We start from the raw sequence: 17,874 nt of genomic DNA, 5'->3' as shown, positions 1-17,874 counted from the left end.
CATAGCGAACCAGGTTCTTAGTTACCACAAGACAACACTTGCCTGTATTTTTCCGAAAAGAAAAATCACTGTATTATCATCATCTTAATTATCAAACAGTTTTTATCCCCTATAGCAGCCCTGTATAATTCATTTATTATTGGCTATGGTACATATTGATTTATTGCCATAGAAGTAGTATGTATTATTATATTATGCAGTAGGCCTATACTGTATATCCTGCACTCAGTTGCCATGTTATTAGATAAACCATTAAACTAATGCAGTCCAATATAACAGTTCTGCAATAAATCCCTCCTTCATGACGGTTCGTTTAGTTTTAGTTAACTGTTATAGCGAGATGTTGAGTTAACTGTATGATCATTTTGGAGGCTGTTGTTTTGTGGTGTTGTTGAACTGTATTGCATTATAGAGAGAATGTACTTGCCTACCCTCGCTGATATAAATGGGTTAGTTAATAATAGAATGCTTTTTTTTCATTCCAACCTTAACAGTCACTTCCTAGTCTCCTCATTACCATCAGCAGTGTTGATGCCTGTCGATGTCTGCGCTGATTTTCATATAAGCTCCATATATTTTTTAAAGTGACTCTGTGCGTAAAAACAATAAACATACCAACAGGTAAACATTTCCTTGAGCAAGGCATTTGACTTAACCCCAATAACTAGTAGGCTATATAATAACAATAACGTAATATAATAATAGCAAAATAAAAACACCCACAGTTAATCAAAATTATAAAAATACTTAGTCAAAATTCTGAAATATGATATCGACAACTCGTAATTTTCACTTATATCAGAAATTTGTCTTAAATCTGATTTGATATGTCTGCAAAACTTAAAAAGGTAGCCTAAAAATAATAATGATAAGGTTAAACACCATGGAAATATTAGACTATATTACACTTAAATGTTCTGACAGCTAAATATTATATTATTGCTTAAATGGACTAACGTTATTTGGTACTATCTGGACGAGTGGGCATGAATGAGTTTTTTGGCATGATGAATACCACCCTCAGAACTTCAATGTAATCTTTTTTTATTCTTTGCATATCAAATGTATCAATATATTCTCAATAAAGTAGCCTACTGTGAAAAATAAGCAATTCACCTTCCACTAAGTTTTAGTAATTATGCAGAGCCGCGGAGCCAGACATGCCATCATCATTCTCCATCTAGAGACAAGAAAGCTGTCCTCCAGCCAGCAGAGGCAGACGTGTTACAAATAATTTTTTGATTTGGGCAGAAGAGAAGAAGTCGAAGAAGTCTTGACAGCTGTTAGCATCATGCTATCGTTCTCTTAATACATCCATACATGTTATCTGAGTGGAGATGGTGCAAAGTGTCAACTCGCAGATAGACGAATTCTCGCTAGCGTTCGTGTTGCTGATTGCATTACTTATCGTGTTCAACGTTACTTTGGACAAAGGATACAGCTCCGCATCCTCTACACTGATTCTAGCACATGACCATCTTTCAGTTACTTCCGGGTACATAAAAAAGGCAGACCGTTTAAGACAGCCCTCCGTAAACCTGATTGGCTCTGGGGCCTCTCGGGAAACCGTTTCTTATTTGTGATTGGACGGCTAGCGACTTATGTTTTCAGTGACATGTAGCCACAAACGGTTGGATACGTAACGAGGTCAAATGCGCCTCAGGAGTAAGTTTCTTCGGGCTTTAATTGAGTTTAGTTACCAAGCTATAGAAACAATATATTGTATTCTTCACAGTGTGTGGTAATGGAGAGAAATCGGCAGTTTAGACAGAACATAAGCTCCTATAAATGTGTACTTGAATGCTAGTGCTTGCTTGTTGCTAGTGCCTCTAACTCTGGGTCAAGTAACCTAGCAAGGATACTTGCTACATTTATAGTTAACGTTAGCTAAGATTTGTCAAATAAGTACCTGACTCTTTGATTGATGTTAAGCCACAATTTGTGGTAACGTTAGTTTCTTTATACATTTGCAAGAGGTTCAGTTAATATTTCGTCGGGTAAGTTGACTAGTGTTAACGCAGTGCAGTCAAATGAATTTTTTTATTAGTCCTATGACTCGTATCCATAGAATACAAACAACGTAAAGGCTAAACGTTAACATACAGACAGATAGTTATAACCACCGGTATGGGATGTAGTTGAACGTCCCGCACCGAGACTGTCTGTACGTTAACGTTTGACCGCTGGCAGCTGTCCTTTGATCCTTGATCCACCACCTCTCAGTTCCTTGCATATATTGAAGTCCTCTTCACTGCATCTCCATGTCAGGGAATTTGTCTTCACTCCTATTGGCATGTTTTAGCATTATTTGTCAATCCTTCACATGTGCTTCAGATAACTTGTAGACAGACTAAACTTGCAATGTCACCAGTTTATAGCTTGGTTATCCAGCATGAAGGTGTATCAGTGTCATTGATGCATATGTGGCCACTGTGGTCCAACTACAAACTATTGAAAGTACAGTCAACAGACTCATTCCATAGAATGAGAATATTTCCCCCAGAGATACATTATGTGTAATAAGCCAAGTGCAATATCTTAGTCATCATTTCTTCAACCTGTTGACATTATGTCAAGAAACACCTGATAAGAACTCCTTGTTCTGTGCATGCTGAAATGCACAAATTGTGCACATTTTCCCCTTTCTTTTCTTTCTTTCTCTAATCCGCTCCTTTGTGTGTCTCTTCCAGGATACTCCCTGGTAGGAGACAGGTTATGAAGAAGAAGAAGAAGGCCTGAACTGTAATGAAACATTTTGGGATACTCCATATGGATTCTTCATGTTGACGTAAGATTGAAAATTCGAAATTTACTCATAGCATAATGGGTCATCACAAAAGCAACAAAAAGTATATAAATTTAAATTAAATTTAAGATACATTGCATTTTACTGTATGTCAAGATAGATTTGCTATTGCCCGGGGAGACCTGTGGCTTTGTTCAGAGAGCCAAATGAACAGTGTTTAAGAGGATTATTCCTTTGTCTTTTAGCCTTGCTTTTCCCAAACTGAGTAGAACATTGGTGCGAGTGAGGAGACTGGCGGCTCAGCTCTCCAAAGCAACCATGTCTACCAACCTCCAGGGCTCCAGTCCGTCCTTTGCAGCCAATGGGGATTCTCCCACTGCAGCCATTCTCATCATTGGAGATGAGATACTCAAGGTGATTTAGTGTTGCTAAATACTTGTGGTTTGTACTACTAAGCTGTATTTGTGTGATCAGGGACAGACTGGGGCTAAAAAACAGCCCTGGACTTCTCCCAAATAGGTCCATTATCCGGCATTCTCCCCTAACGTTGCGCAACAGACACTAGCCAGGATGTCCTGATACTATGCCACAATACCGTAGCCTATCAGACAAGGTATTCACAGCAAGTAACATCTCAAAACCAGTGATGATAACTGGCCTTGCGTTTATTAATGAAGCCTCAGCCTTCAAATAAAAACAAAAAATGTACAGTTCCATTACATCTGCATTGAAAATAAAATAAAATTACACAAACTTGTAATTATAAACCAGTACAGAGTATTACTGACAACACTTTCAGAGATAAAGTAGGCTACTTGCTGTACCTGAACATGGGGATTAGATATTCTGTAGGCCTATACCAAAACTACACTGAGAGTGTTAGTTACTACCCTGTCATCTTTTGTGCTGCAACTATCTTCAGCCTGAATAAACAAATGATTTTAAAGATAGGTTATTAGCTATTATTGATGATAGAATATGTGTTGCTTTGTGTTAAAGAATTAGCATTGAATAACCTATTTAATATTTTGTCAATGTCATATTACACTTTTGATTCATATTAAGGCTGTGAAATGATGAAAATGACTAGGCCCTATCAATTTAGTCTGTGAAGCTTTCACAAACAACCACCAGGTCTTTGCCCGTTCCACAATAGTAAACGCAAATATGAAAGACAAGGAAAAACTGCACTCTGATGGAAGACAGACAGATTTTTTGGTTAAACTTTTGGTTAAATTTGGTGAATTATTTAGCCCCCTTCCCCTTAGCATGTTTAGAATGGTACCAATGCATGCCTGATGTTTTCCCGTTTAATTCAATACCATAGTCTTAATCGTAGCAGCAAAAGTGAGCTCACTACAAACTCTCATATACAATGAAGTGAAATAGCGGTCAACCCACGATTAATTTCTAACGTGTTTAATGTTTCAAATTAACCAAACAGAAATTATTAAACATGTTAAGTTTGACAGCACTAAATGGCACGACCATTTTCATAATCATGATGCACCCCCATGTTGATAGCTGACTATGCAATTCTCTAATATTGGGATAAAGCCAGCTTATTATAATGTGTCCTGCTTCTGGCACTTACCAGTACCTCTTGCTGATGTGAAATTAACTCTGTAAGCCTTTTGCATTTTGCTGCAACAGTCTCGAGAGCCCTCTTTTCTTTGAATTTTTCCAATCCACCTTTCTCCTTACGTATTCTACTAGCCATTGTCACTTCTAATGATGTAGGCCTATAGAATGGGTAAACCCAGCCCGATCTGGCGGCGATTTGATTTCGCCCTGTAATGTTCAATCTTAAAAGATTGAGCTTGGTCTGGTGATAGCCAGACTACTAGGCCTACTCTTCTCTTTTGTTACACGTAGCATATAAGTGATTGTATTAGCGCCCCTTGCTGTTGGCTGTTAATATCGCTTTATCAGACTTTTTTTTGTGCCGACGGCCGTCGGTTGGATGACCGTTCTGGACTTTTCCCGAATGCACAGATTGTCAGTCTGTCTCTGTGTGTGATTGACAGTATCCCACTGAGAATCCTTGTAAGTTTGTGAATTTGAGAACATCTAAATAAACCCTCACTTTTTTCTAACAAATCTGTGCACTTGAAAGTATAATTTTATTGAGATATATATATATATATTCTAACATGACACCCTAATTCATCAGTAAGCCTCAGTTCTTTGGATCCCTATGCAGTCCAGGATTGACACTGTCTAACCCAAGGAAAACCCTGTGATGGTTAATTGATGTGGCAGCAGTGCTTGGTTTTAGAATGACAAGATCACCCCTAGTTCTTGACTTGACAAGTTGACATGATCATGATTTAAACATGAAGGCTTTGATTTTGTCCAATGTCATGTGTCAGCCTCAAAACATGCGCACTGCGAGTCATTGAAGTTCCTCAAGCAAGACCTTGGAGTCATTGTTAAGTATTTGAATGTAATGTTCAAGTGAGGGTGAAAAACACTGGATTGAAACTAATTGAGTGTCTCTTCTCGTCTTTCGTCTCCCAGGGTCATACACTGGACACAAACAGCGCCTTTCTGACACGAGCACTAAGAAAGCTCGGAGTGTCTGTGCAGCGCATAACCGTCATACCAGATGTACAGGAGATCATTGCCAAAGAGGTGGCCTTCCTTTCCCCTCAGTTTACACACCTCATCACCGCAGGGGGCATAGGCCCCACCCATGATGATGTCACCTTTGAGAGCGTTGCCATGGCATTCCAAGAGGAGTTGTATCCCCACCCTGAGCTCACCCAACTGGTTGAGGAATTCTTCGGGGTGTTGGATAAAAACCGTGCTGCTATGAAGCTGGCCATGGTGCCACGCTCATCCAAACTCAACTATGGAACTGACCCTCAGACTGGACAACTGCTCCGATACCCACTGGTGAGTGAAGGCAGGATGTTGGGGGGGGGGATTAGCTTAGGTTTTTCATCAAGCTGCAGTTGTTAAATGCTGTATCATGTTGGATATAGTTTATATCCACGACGTTCCACTTCCGGGATTGTTCAGGTGCCGGCGAAAATTCCGCCGGATGCCCTTCATTTCGGACGGATGTCCGTCACTTTCCACTTTTTCTTTGTGTTGGCATTTTAAACTCCGGTCGATTCATGAGGACTATGGTTAGCTGCTCCTCAGATCTCTGCAGGGTAAATCCAGACAGCTAGCTAGACTATCTGTTGAATCTGAGTTTTCTGTTGCACGTTGCACCAAAACAAGTTCCTTCCCGAGGCTATTTTGCAGAGGGACCGTCACTGTGTCCGGGCCTTAGCACAAGACGATTGTGATTGGTTTAAAGAAATGGCAATAAACCAGAGCACGTTTTTCTCCCATCCCAGAATGTTGTGTGGACTCGCCAGATCCTCCACCGCAGCGCTGCGGAGGAAAGTCTGGCAATGCGAGACTGTGTTGGATATAAAGGATCATTACCCTCCACCTGCTGACTGACTGCCTGCAACTTTTTGTTAAAATTGTTGGCCCAAATATATGCTGTTCTGTGTATTACCTTTCCAGTAGGCTTTTTGGGGGCAAACAAAATTTGTTTAGCTGACACAACTTTCAGGAAGATGCTCGAAGAATGTTCCGCCTGTTCCATCCTGTTCTGGGGTTATTTCAGAATACAGATTGCAACATTAACTGCTTAGCAGAGACTGCAGGAGTGAAAAGAGGCTTCTCACAAAAGGCAAAATTATACTGAATATTTACAAAAAACAGCAGTTTAAGGAATACATGTCTGGAAGCAGTTAGCTGAAATTCAAACATTACATGTTTTTTTCTGAATGAAGACTATTGTACTCTGTATGGTTAACATCTGAAGTAACTTTATAATTAACATTAATTCATACTTTAGGCTATACTAAACATTACATTGATTGAACCATAACACAATGAGAACGTATGATTCACTAGAGGCCATGCCTTCCATGAAAAACTGAATTTAGGTCAGACCGAAAACAATTGACAACTTGTCTTTCAAGTACAGCAGCTCACTTAAAGATAATACATTGGCACAATCATATTTAATATCAATATAAGTTTAAAGGCATTAAATAGAAGCTAGACTGTTTGACAGGCTTTAAAACTGTAATAACAAAAAAGTTACTAAGATTAGTTTGAAGATGTTAACTACCTTTTTAAAATACATGTCATTAGAAGTGTTGGTCGATGTACCTGAAACAGGGAATAAAACAGATTGTTTGGCCCACATATTCTTTCAGTATATGATGTGTGTCCACCTTCTTCTCCCAGGTCAGTGTGCGTAACGTGTTTATCTTTCCTGGGATCCCGTCTCTGTTGGAGAGGGCCTTCAATGGGCTGGAACACCTCTTTGCTGGTTCAGGAACCACTTTTCACACCCGTGAGGTAACACCATGACCGTACCTATCATTTACAAAACCACCTGAATGCTGTGTTTTGATAACCAAAGATCTTTGCGTTAGGTGTTTGTGGATGCAGACGAAGCAGAGATTGCCCCTGTGCTGACCAAACTGCAGGCTGATTGGGGCCGGAAGGTGGCTCTTGGCTCCTACCCTGACTGGTTGAGCAACTATCACAGAGTCAGGCTGGTCCTGGACTCCGATAGCCAGGAGGAGGTGAACAAAGCCCGGGCACGGCTGCTGGACGAGCTGCCCAAGGGAAGCGTGGTGCCCTTAGTCACTGACCCGGTGTCCATCGCCACTTCTGAGGTGTACACACTGGCCAACAGCGGTGAGGGGGAGAAAGAGGGCAGAGGGTGGTGGAAGGTGATAGTAAAACTAAGCCAACTTAATATAAAGTGAATATTGCATAGAAGTCGTATACTTTACACGAGCATTGGGACCAATAAAGAAAGCAAAAAGATAATTAAAGTAATTATCGCTGTAAAACCATAGTGAGTTATAAAAAAGAATATAACTGGCATGAGACTGAACAGAGATATACTCATGCATCAATAAGCTAAATAAGACAAAGGAAAAGCAGATATTTAAACTCTGAATTTGACATAATAAATGAGGGATCATTTATATTATAACTAACAAAATGTGACTGCATTCACTGTAAAACGTCCTCTCGCTGTGGATTTCGTTCCCCACAGGCACAGCGTTGGGTGATAAAGTTATGTCTGCGCTGAAAACCATAGAGGCTGCACTGGATCAGTATTCGACAGAGGAAGTCTGCATCGGCTTCAATGGAGGCAAAGACTGCACAGCGCTGCTCCATCTCTACTATGCAGCACTGAAACGGTAACCGGAGGGGAGAGGACTGGTGAGACCAATGGAACATTAGGAAGGGGTGATTTAATCAGGAAAAACAAATGACCTGAGAGAGAGAAGAGATGAAAGAGAGAGTCAAATTAAAAACATAATGATACTACATATCACTGTAAGAAGTAAGTGAAGAAGAAGATGAGTTTAGCAGTAACTAGACTGAGAAAGGACAGACTACTATTTTGACTTTTATTGACCTGTGTTGGACAGATAGTGACAAGGGTAAACATCTAATCTTTTTCTGTGTACCTTTTTATTTATCTATTTTTTTTTTTTCCTCCACCTGCATCTCTTAGGCGATATCCAGATGGTAAAGACAAGGTGAAAGCCCTGTATATTCGAATTGTCGCTCCATTCCCAGAAATGGAGAGATTCCTTCAAGACACGATAAAAAGGTAAGCCAGCAGTCTATCCTATTGCATACTGCTAATAAACACAGCTGATTGTTTTTTTTGTGTGCAGATTTATGCATTTTTTTTTAATATATATTCTACTTAACAGGATACCAGCTATTGCCAGTCCAAATACTATAGTTGTGTATTAAGGTTCTCTTATAACAAAATGTGTTCTAATCCTTTATGTTACAGTTGAGCAACTCATTATTTGGGAATCTGTTTCCCATAGATATGACTTGGAAATATTCTCTGTGGAGGGCAGTATACGGCAGGCGCTGAGCGAGGTGCAGGAGAGGAGACCGGAGCTGAAAGCTGTCCTGATGGGCACCAGGAGGAGTGACCCCTACTCACACACTCTCACAGCCATGTGTCCCACTGACCCTGGCTGGCCAGACTACATGAGAGTCAACCCATTACTAGTGAGATGCACACACAAAGAACAAATTACATATAGATATACTGTCTCATTTGTCGCTCTCATTGTATGGTGGTACAATGCAAGAGGTATTATGTAAGAGGGTCTAGGATCATCCACTAACATTGTCACAAGGTAAGTCCTGCAGCACTATGTACAGTGTAACTTTAAAAATGTGGGGACAATAAATGACTTGGTTTTATTTTTTTATGACTAATGTCGGCAGGTGTTTTTAAGATAAATAAATAAATAAATAAATACAAATGAGGTGAGGTAAATCTTCATGTCTAGCCGTTACTTAAAGAGACAGTTCACCCTAAAATCAAAATCATAAATATTTTTCATCTTACCTGTATTATTATTTATCAATTCAGATGTTTTGATGCGAGTTGCCCAATGTTGGAGGTATTGGTCATAGAGATGATGGAACTAGATATCTCCAACACTGGGTAACTCACACCAAAACAATCTGGATTGATAAATAACACTACAGGTACGAGGGAAATTATTTACTTTTGATTTTAGGGTGAACTGTACCTTTTTAAGTAATGCTTAGCCATGTATATATTTATCTATCTTAAAAGCACCTGCAGACATTAATTATAAAAACAAAATTCCAAGCAGCTTTAGTGTCCCAACATTTTTTAAGTTACACTGTACATAGTGCTGCAGGAAAAACTGCTTTTTGACTGGTAATACAAATCTGTTGTCACTAGTCCAGCCAGGCAATTTCCCGTTGTTACACTTAATGTTATTTGTCATCTTGACTGAAGTTTCAGGGTGTAGATCTACAGAGTGTGAACAAAATATCACAGCACCTGCACAGTGTAATGCATTTCAACGGGCCTGCAGTAATATTGCATTTGTGAGGCTTTAAATGATGATATGAAGATTTTGCCCCCCTCACACACACACACACACACACACACACACACACACACACACACACACACACACACACACACACACACACACACACACACACACACACAAATACAAGGTATAATGCTATCCAGTAATCCAGTGAATAAACACCTCTGTGACACAAATATTTAACAGCAAAAGCTTCACTTAATAGAAGTAATGGTCTGTTGTGTTGGATTGAAATACATTGTGCAGGTTTTTATGATATTTTTAACATAAAGAAACATCTTTTGTAGGCAGCTACCTCTGATGTTTCTGCTCTTTCATCTGCTCAGGCTTACTGAGAAATAGATGTTTTGCTGTATTTTAAATACAATGACTGTTAAGGGTTATACCGTGACAGCAAGCACACCAGTTGCCTCATTGTACGGTCATTTATGTAACCCTGTATCACTAGAGTGCATCTCAAAGGGATCCACAGAGGATGAGTGATTGAGCTAATCATGAAATGATCACAAACTAATTAAATGCGATGTCATCCAACACTCCACAGGACTGGACGTATCATAACATCTGGTCGTTCTTGAGGATGTTACATGTGCCCTACTGTATTCTCTATGATAAAGGGTAAGAATATATTCAATCTTTAACACTTTCTGTATCATCCATTTTTCACAACATCACAGCTGAAGTGCAGAATTCTTGGTCCTAAACGTCTCTGTCGACCTGCAGATACACTTCACTGGGCAGTATGGACAACACCTGTCGAAACACTTCCCTCCAGATGGTGGATGAGAGGGGGGTGACACGATACAAGCCGGCCTACCTCCTGGAGAACGAAGAAGAGGAGCGAAACTCCCGTGCCTAATGTAGTCTCACTTCTCACCATGTGACCTGTTGTTGATGGAGCCCAGATTTCGGATTTCAGATCTCGGGTCAACCCCTACACACATATACAACTGAAAACGAAACGTAGACATTTAAAAAAAAAAAAAAAAAAAAACGTTTGTGCACAAGTATCAGACCTAATGACCTCAGCGTCACAAGAATTAGAGGAGAGTGACTTGGCAAGGTGTCATTTCTGTTTATTTGTTTCAATTGTATAATTGTATTTCTCTGTTCTGTATGTTTAAAAATATAAAAAAAACAATAAAAAAATCGATCTAAAAAAAAAAAGTTTGTGGAATATCGGCAGAATAAGGTGTGTGTGTGTGTGTGTGTGTGTGTGTGTGTGTGTGTGTGTGTGTGTGTGTGTGTGTGTGTGTGTGTGTGTGTGTGTGTGTGTGTGTGTGTGTGTGTGTGTGTGTGTGTGTGTGTGTGTGTGTGTGTGTGTGTGTGTGTGTGTGTCCGCGCTATTTGTTTACATGTGAGTAAAGTAATTGCTCTCTGTGCTGTTGAATAAAACATCAATCTGTGTCATCTTTTTCCATTGTCATGTTACTATTTCAAGAGTCTCGCATACAGAGTACTGGGCTTTCAATATTGCAATATCTTGATGTATCTTATTCATGAATCCATTTTTGTTATGTCTAAATCCAATAAGAACAAGAAAGACAGCCTCTATCAAAATGTATTAGAGAAAATCAGGTTTTGCGGTGTGCAGCAGCATGGAGAGACTACTGAAGGTCAGCCAACCGCCTCATATACTCATCTGTGTCTCACTGAATATCTGGATTTGCAGAGTGCAGCTTATTTAACTGAAAACTAACTGAAAGCCTCCACCTTGATGTTGCAGTTCTCTTTGAGCACCTCACGGGCGCGTTGTTCTCACTTTTTTTTGCATTTAGCACACGTGATTACAATAAATTACCTTCTGTTTCCAGACATGATTGAATCTAGGCTCATCGATCCTCTCTCTCTCTCTCTCTCTCTCTCTCTCTCTCTCTCTCTCTCTCTCTCTCTCTCTCTCTCTCTCTCTCGCTCTCTCTCTCCCCCCGCCTGGAGATTAGTCAACGCCGCGCAGCGAGGATCGATACCGGCCGATCTAATAAAGCGGGTCGCTTACGAGCCCACCGCGGGGAAGCACACACTGTTACACCAGCAATTACCACCTCCAGCCCGCCCCCTCCTCCATACCCCCTAACTTATCTGCCTGGGCTTCACGGCTTGCTTGATTTATTAATAATAACTGTAATAAAAAAGACAATGAGCCGAGGCTTCATAATCACAGCAGAAATGTGATGCTGGTAAAAACACAGGGACACTGCCTGGAATGATGAAATTATGTGGAAGAAAATGATACTCCTAGACTCCTAGAGAATATGTTGTGTGTGTGTGTGTGTGTGTGTGTGTGTGTGTGTGTGTGTGTGTGTGTGTGTGTGAGGTGGACCCCCGTGTGTGACTCAAACTTTGTCCTACTTGCAAAGTATATAGGCCTAAAGTAACAATCCGATTTTTAAATATTGATAAATGAATAAACTAAAGTCATTGTTCCAGTTTCTCAACATCCTCTAGTGTCTGTAATATTGCTGCAATGTATTTTTATTGTTATATCCACGTACAATGTTACTTTGTTTATAATACGTTGCTTTTATAGTGGTCTTATAGGTTTTCTCGGAGTATAGGCCTATCACTTGCATTTCATTTGCTTAGTTGTGGAAAGTACTTATCTACTCTATATAAAACACAATATAAACACACAGAATAAACTAGTGGTTTGAACTTTCTGACTTGTGTCCCCTAACTGTGCTTTGGGCTCCTTGTCATATTTCAGATCTTTGAGATATTCACAGGTTCACTCAAAAAGCAATTTCCCAACTAAACCTTTCATGTTGTTTAATTTAAATAACTGTTCAACGTCCAAAGAAGTAGAATTATCCAATAGTTCATTTCAAAGATAAGATACAAACCCTAAAAATAAATAAGGATTTGTCTAGCAGAACTTTGTATTTTATTTTTTTTTACCTACCTCATTAATCACACCAGGACCCCCCAGATTTATCTTGTGATTTTGCCAATGAGTGCGAATGAACGGACTCCATAGGAGGAAATGTCATTCTTATATGAGGCTCCTTTTTCAACTACAAGGTTAATATTGTTTTTCAGTAACGACAAAACAACGAATTATCTGTGCATTTATATGGAACTAAGATTAAGGAGCTTTCCATCTTTACTCTCCTCCCTGTTACTTGACACTTTTTGACTGGCAAGATGGAGGCGAGCAGAAAAACCAACTGCTGAAGTGAGTTGTTCAAAACCTTTCTTTTTAGTAAACTCAGTGTAGGCTACACAAACAATGTTCTCAATGCTACAGTTCATGTGTAAAGACCCTGGTGATACTTTCGAGCAAAGTTTCATGCTGTGTCGAGCCTTCTTAGTGTTTTAGTGATTTTGATGAGATCATAGTGCCCCTAGCACTCCCATTCAAAAAGGCCATTTGACCGAAAACGAAAATACGGTCAATCTTAAAAGTGGCGCTTCCGTCCAAATTATGCTTTTAAACGAAAGTTTGACTCGACATTCACAAAAAGACCCTAGGTTGCATTTTGGCGAGAGTTACGCTTTAACAGTGCACTTAAACCAACTACTACAATAACATGCAGTAAAGATCTTCCATACACTGCATTTGCACTACAGGGATACTATGGATGGTACATTTATTTTGACAGTATGATATCTCTCTGAAGTTGATAACCTTTGACCTTTTGTTCCATTGTCTTCTACAGTTCCATCTTCATCCTCTTTCAGTTGTCACACCATCACTCTCACTTGCCTGTTTCATCCTTCATGTTGGTTTTGGCTTCACTGCTGTATTCGCCCTAGCTATCTATTGTAGTCATCACACCACTTCCTTCCTCACTGCCTTATAACTCTGGATTCTTGTTCAGTCCTCCTTGTGAATTTCAAAATGATGTTTTGATTTTGACTAGGAAGACAGAATAATAAAAAAAAGTCTTTGGTGACATAGAGGGAGGATATGGGTATTGAGGTGCCTAAAAGTATTCTGGACTAAAATACTTTTTTTGTGTGTGGCCCTCAACTGCATATTTATGAACATATTTTTTTATTTCACACTCCTGTGCTTTTGAAAAAGGGTTTGTTTGAAATCTACAAAACTGTTAACAAAGATTAACTCAGATACAGCAACTTTTGTGTCATCACCAAATGGAACAAGCAGAAATAAAAACAAGTGGCTATTTTTTCCCTCTTGTGCATATTCAAACTTGATTGGTTCTCCAATGGTGTATTTTAGGTGTGCTGGTGGCAGTATGATCACAGCAGCCGCTAACGGTGATGTGAGGATTAAAGGAACTGGTGTGATCAGAGTTACCTCGTCATTATTAGGACCATAATTCCTTGTTACTCTGCTGAAACACCCTAGTGTGTTTCTCCAAATCTCCTAGGTGGGACTATAACAGACAGGGGCGTAGCACAAAATTCTGGACCCTGTACATAAGCATTCTCTTTATGGGCCCCTCCCCACATCCATGGCTGTTCATTCTAATATCTTTGTGGGCCCTCCTCACACAAGGGCCCTGTATACTATATATGTATATTCTCCATTTCCCTCCCAGTCTGATGCCACTATAACAGAATCTACAGAGCTAGCAGTGTCTGTGATATGGACTCAGCTTGACTTGGTGTGACTTACAAAAACAAGCGACAAGCTTTGAAATCGGAGTGAACTATCCATTTCAGACCCTCAGATGCGAGCCTGCCTTGATGACTGCAATGCTTTTTTCTAAAGGAATATGTTTCTAACCCAATTCCTCAGCACTTCTTGCAGTGTTAAACGAGACTTGGAGCAGCATGAGACAGCAATTCAGGCGACGTCCTAGGAGGGATGCTTAACACAGAGAATGAATAGACACTCCGTTGTCAGAAAGCATCAGGAGAGAAGGGAGACCTTTGAGTCTATGCAAATTACCAACCCATCTGCATGTAAAGCCAACAGACCAGAACACGGGAAAAAGGATGTTCAGTATCAAAGTGTCACACATTAAAAGTGGATGAAAGTAAGGGAGAAAGAAAGGAAGGAAGGAGGAAGGAGGCTGCTTTGCTTTGCTGCCACGTGAAGTGTGACTGACTTTAGCTCGTTTGTGTCTTCAAATAAAAGCCAGTCTCATAATCCTAACTTTGTCACAGCTTGCAGTCCAGTACGCAGAACCAAGACCCCCTGCCTGTACGGCACACATGGGATGCATTTAGAAATGCCTTTCACACAGCGAGCTCGCTTTAATGTAAAGGGCCATGGGTCTGTGAAGCTTCAACCAGCACACTGAAAACGGATGAGAAGAAATCTGCTCAGCTCAACTCAACTGGAGCTCATTTGCACTCAACAGCCATAACTTAAACATGGTGCAAGGTGTTAGAAAGATGAGAGGTGTTTAACACTAGAAAGGCCCAGCCAATGTTAACTGATTCCTGTTTTTGAAGATTAGGGCTGCATCCAGAAAGTGACTTTTCTGAGGCCAATTTAATGTATGAACTAATGTAAAATATCCCAAATCAGGCATAAAATTATTTGTATGTATGTTTACCTCTTTCATGTGACATCTTGTTCACCTTTTTTAGTATTAAAAGTTAGCGTTTGCAATGTTTTTCAGAGCATCCTTGTATTTCTGTGTATGCACAACATGTGAAATTAATGGATTTGAATGAGAACAAATTCACAAAAATGTTTTGCACGTTTGTTGACATAGCTATTGATAAGCGAGCCTAATGTCAAAACAGCTAATGTGTTTTCACCTCCTTCGTCATATTCTGGTTCATCCACATTCATCACAGTTTGCGTGACACACTGAAAGTGCCTGCTTTGTGGGCACAAAGCAGAAATAATTGCACTGTTATTGGCTACCTGACACGTGTAGCTACAGCCAAGCAGACACGGTTCATTTAGATTTTATTTAGAAGAAACTCTGCTTACGTCCAAAGAGGAAGAATCGTAAAAGCCCCGACTAGTATTCATAAGCTGGAATTTAAATAGCACACAAGGCTTGTGGATTCATCAAGGCTGCATAATTATTCAATAATAATCCTCATAGGCTTTTGCAACCCAAAGTTTCACACATAAGATATATTCAATAACACATGAAAATTCATTGGGAACCATTTGTTGCAGTGGTGTAGTCTAATGTATTGTAGTGGGTATACTGTACTGTATATATTGGCCAGAATCTGAATACACTTTTATGCACCAATTTAAGGTGGAAATACTTTTATTTCGCCTATGTGAAGAAGAAAAACACAGAAGACAATTCAAAATATATAAGAGATTTAATGGTTGTTGCGTGTCATTGGGCATTTTTAAGTGGGTATATGGAAATCCTTTCTTAGTGGGTATACTGTGTATACCTGCGTATCACGTAGATTACACCACTGATGTGTTGTTTTTGATGCTTCTAACAGAACTCTTACATTAAATAATGCATTAGTAAAGCACTATATAGAAATATAATCAAACTTGAATAGCGTTAAAAGAAACAGATTTCCCAAAGCTGGGTGTGTTGTGATGTGGCATCTTCAGTAATGAATGTGTTAATGCAAATGTGTTATTTCAATTATAGACTCCTTTCTTCAAATTATTTTTTGGTGATGTTTAGAATTTGCAATTTGAGAAATGATTTAAAAATATTAGTTTTTTTTTGTGGGAAGTATTAACATTGTCTAGTGTTATTATCAGAGTCAAACTTTTAAACTAGCAATAATAATAATAATAATAATAATAATAATAATTTACTGCCATAATTACTTAACAAATGAATAATTACCTTACTACAGCTTTAAAGCTTGAGGTTGTCTGCATCTGTGCAAAGACTACAAACACTTTAATTCTCTATTATACAAGGCACATTTTTCTGCAATTGTGGTTGCACAGCTACTGCTGTTTTACTTCTCTCTCTCATATATATATATATATATATATATATATATATATATATATATATATATATATATATATATATATATATATATATATGATATATATCCCACCATAAAGACATGCATGCTAGATAACTCCTGCCATTTGCCTTTGACGTAGGCACTGGCATTACAAGTGGAGTTGGCCCCCGGACTATGGCTGCCCACTGCTCCTAATTAGTTAGGATGGGTTAAATGTAGAGGACACATTACTTGTATGTGTAAATGTACTTGGCAAATAACACTTTTATATATTAATATAATATAAAGTTTGGTATATTGATCAGCTGTGAGGGCCATTGAAAATATTCCTAAATGCGTTACTTAAACTAAAACTAAAACAAGTGAAGTGAAAACTCCCAGAATAAATAAAAAAAACTGAACTGAATTCTGAAGACTCCATTTATGTGGAAGGTCTGCTTCACAGATTTAGAATCTTAAGCCAGTCTTTTACTCTCCACTGCATGAAGGGTCAAATATTCACTCTGGGAGTCATGTACTGTATCTGATTATAAAGTATTGAAAAAGTAGACGCAATATGTGCAAGAGATGCCAAGTGACATTTTGCCGGTTGGTGGAGATTTTCACATCCTTGTCCTTAACTCCTTGATCTTGTTACTGTTAATAGCTCTATTTTTTGCAAGACTATATAATCCAGCACACACAGCTGAGACGTTACCGTGAGTAAATAACACTCAATGCTGCTTACAGATATGTCGGGAGCAATGGCACCCAACAGAAAAAAAAACACTTTCCTGTTCTCAGAGCTTCTGCTTCCTCATTTTTTTTTTTGTCCAGAGCTGTGAGAGTGAAAGGTCAGGAGATTTCAAACTGTGATTTCCTGATGCAAAAAGGTTTTAGAAGTTGGCAGATGTTATGGGCAGAAATGACAACTAAATATTAGATCAGTGAGCTGGAAAGATCATTGGAGCTTAAGGGTTCACACCTTTGAAATCTCAAACTGGCTCTGCCCATCATTAACATTTATACCTCAGTGAAAACACTCAAAACATAACAAAGTTTAAGAAATCTCTTGAATTACTCCATTTAACATAAATACAGCATCTTAACAAGATTAAGCTAATCTGGAATAAGATATTTAAGAGACAGTTTCAGTGCTGGTTGCTTCATATTCTTCACAATCCGTGCACGTTTTTTGCTAAAATGTACATCATGAAAGCTTCTATGGAGAGAATGCCCAAAGAAAGTCCGTGCAGTGAAGTGTAAGTGAAGTGAAATGTTATAGTATCATTTCACTTCCCAGAGGATTGCGGATGCTGTGACTTCAATAAAACAAAAAATAAAAAGCCAACAAATGAATTCAAAACGCTGAAA

At 39.1% G+C, this 17,874-nt stretch overlaps 1 protein-coding gene across 1 annotated transcript; it reads left to right on the top strand.

The window, feature by feature from the left end:
- Positions 1-1,279: 1,279 nt before the first annotated feature.
- Positions 1,280-10,697, top strand: flad1 (flavin adenine dinucleotide synthetase 1). The gene is made up of 11 exons (XM_028580592.1): positions 1,280-1,665; positions 2,691-2,788; positions 2,992-3,160; positions 5,267-5,644; positions 7,007-7,120; positions 7,198-7,465; positions 7,833-7,980; positions 8,301-8,399; positions 8,629-8,818; positions 10,232-10,305; positions 10,411-10,697. The coding sequence occupies exons 2-11, from the start codon at positions 2,781-2,783 to the stop codon at positions 10,544-10,546; spliced, it is 1,584 nt and encodes a 527-aa protein (XP_028436393.1). The 5' UTR covers positions 1,280-1,665; positions 2,691-2,780; the 3' UTR covers positions 10,547-10,697.
- The last annotated feature ends 7,177 nt before the right edge of the window (positions 10,698-17,874 follow it).

The sequence above is a fragment of the Perca flavescens genome, chromosome 6 (genome assembly GCF_004354835.1).
Source record: "Perca flavescens isolate YP-PL-M2 chromosome 6, PFLA_1.0, whole genome shotgun sequence".
Classification (NCBI taxonomy): Eukaryota; Metazoa; Chordata; class Actinopteri; order Perciformes; family Percidae; genus Perca; species Perca flavescens.
The sequence above is the reverse complement of the archived record's forward strand: the minus strand, read 5'-3'. Positions and strand labels throughout refer to the sequence as shown.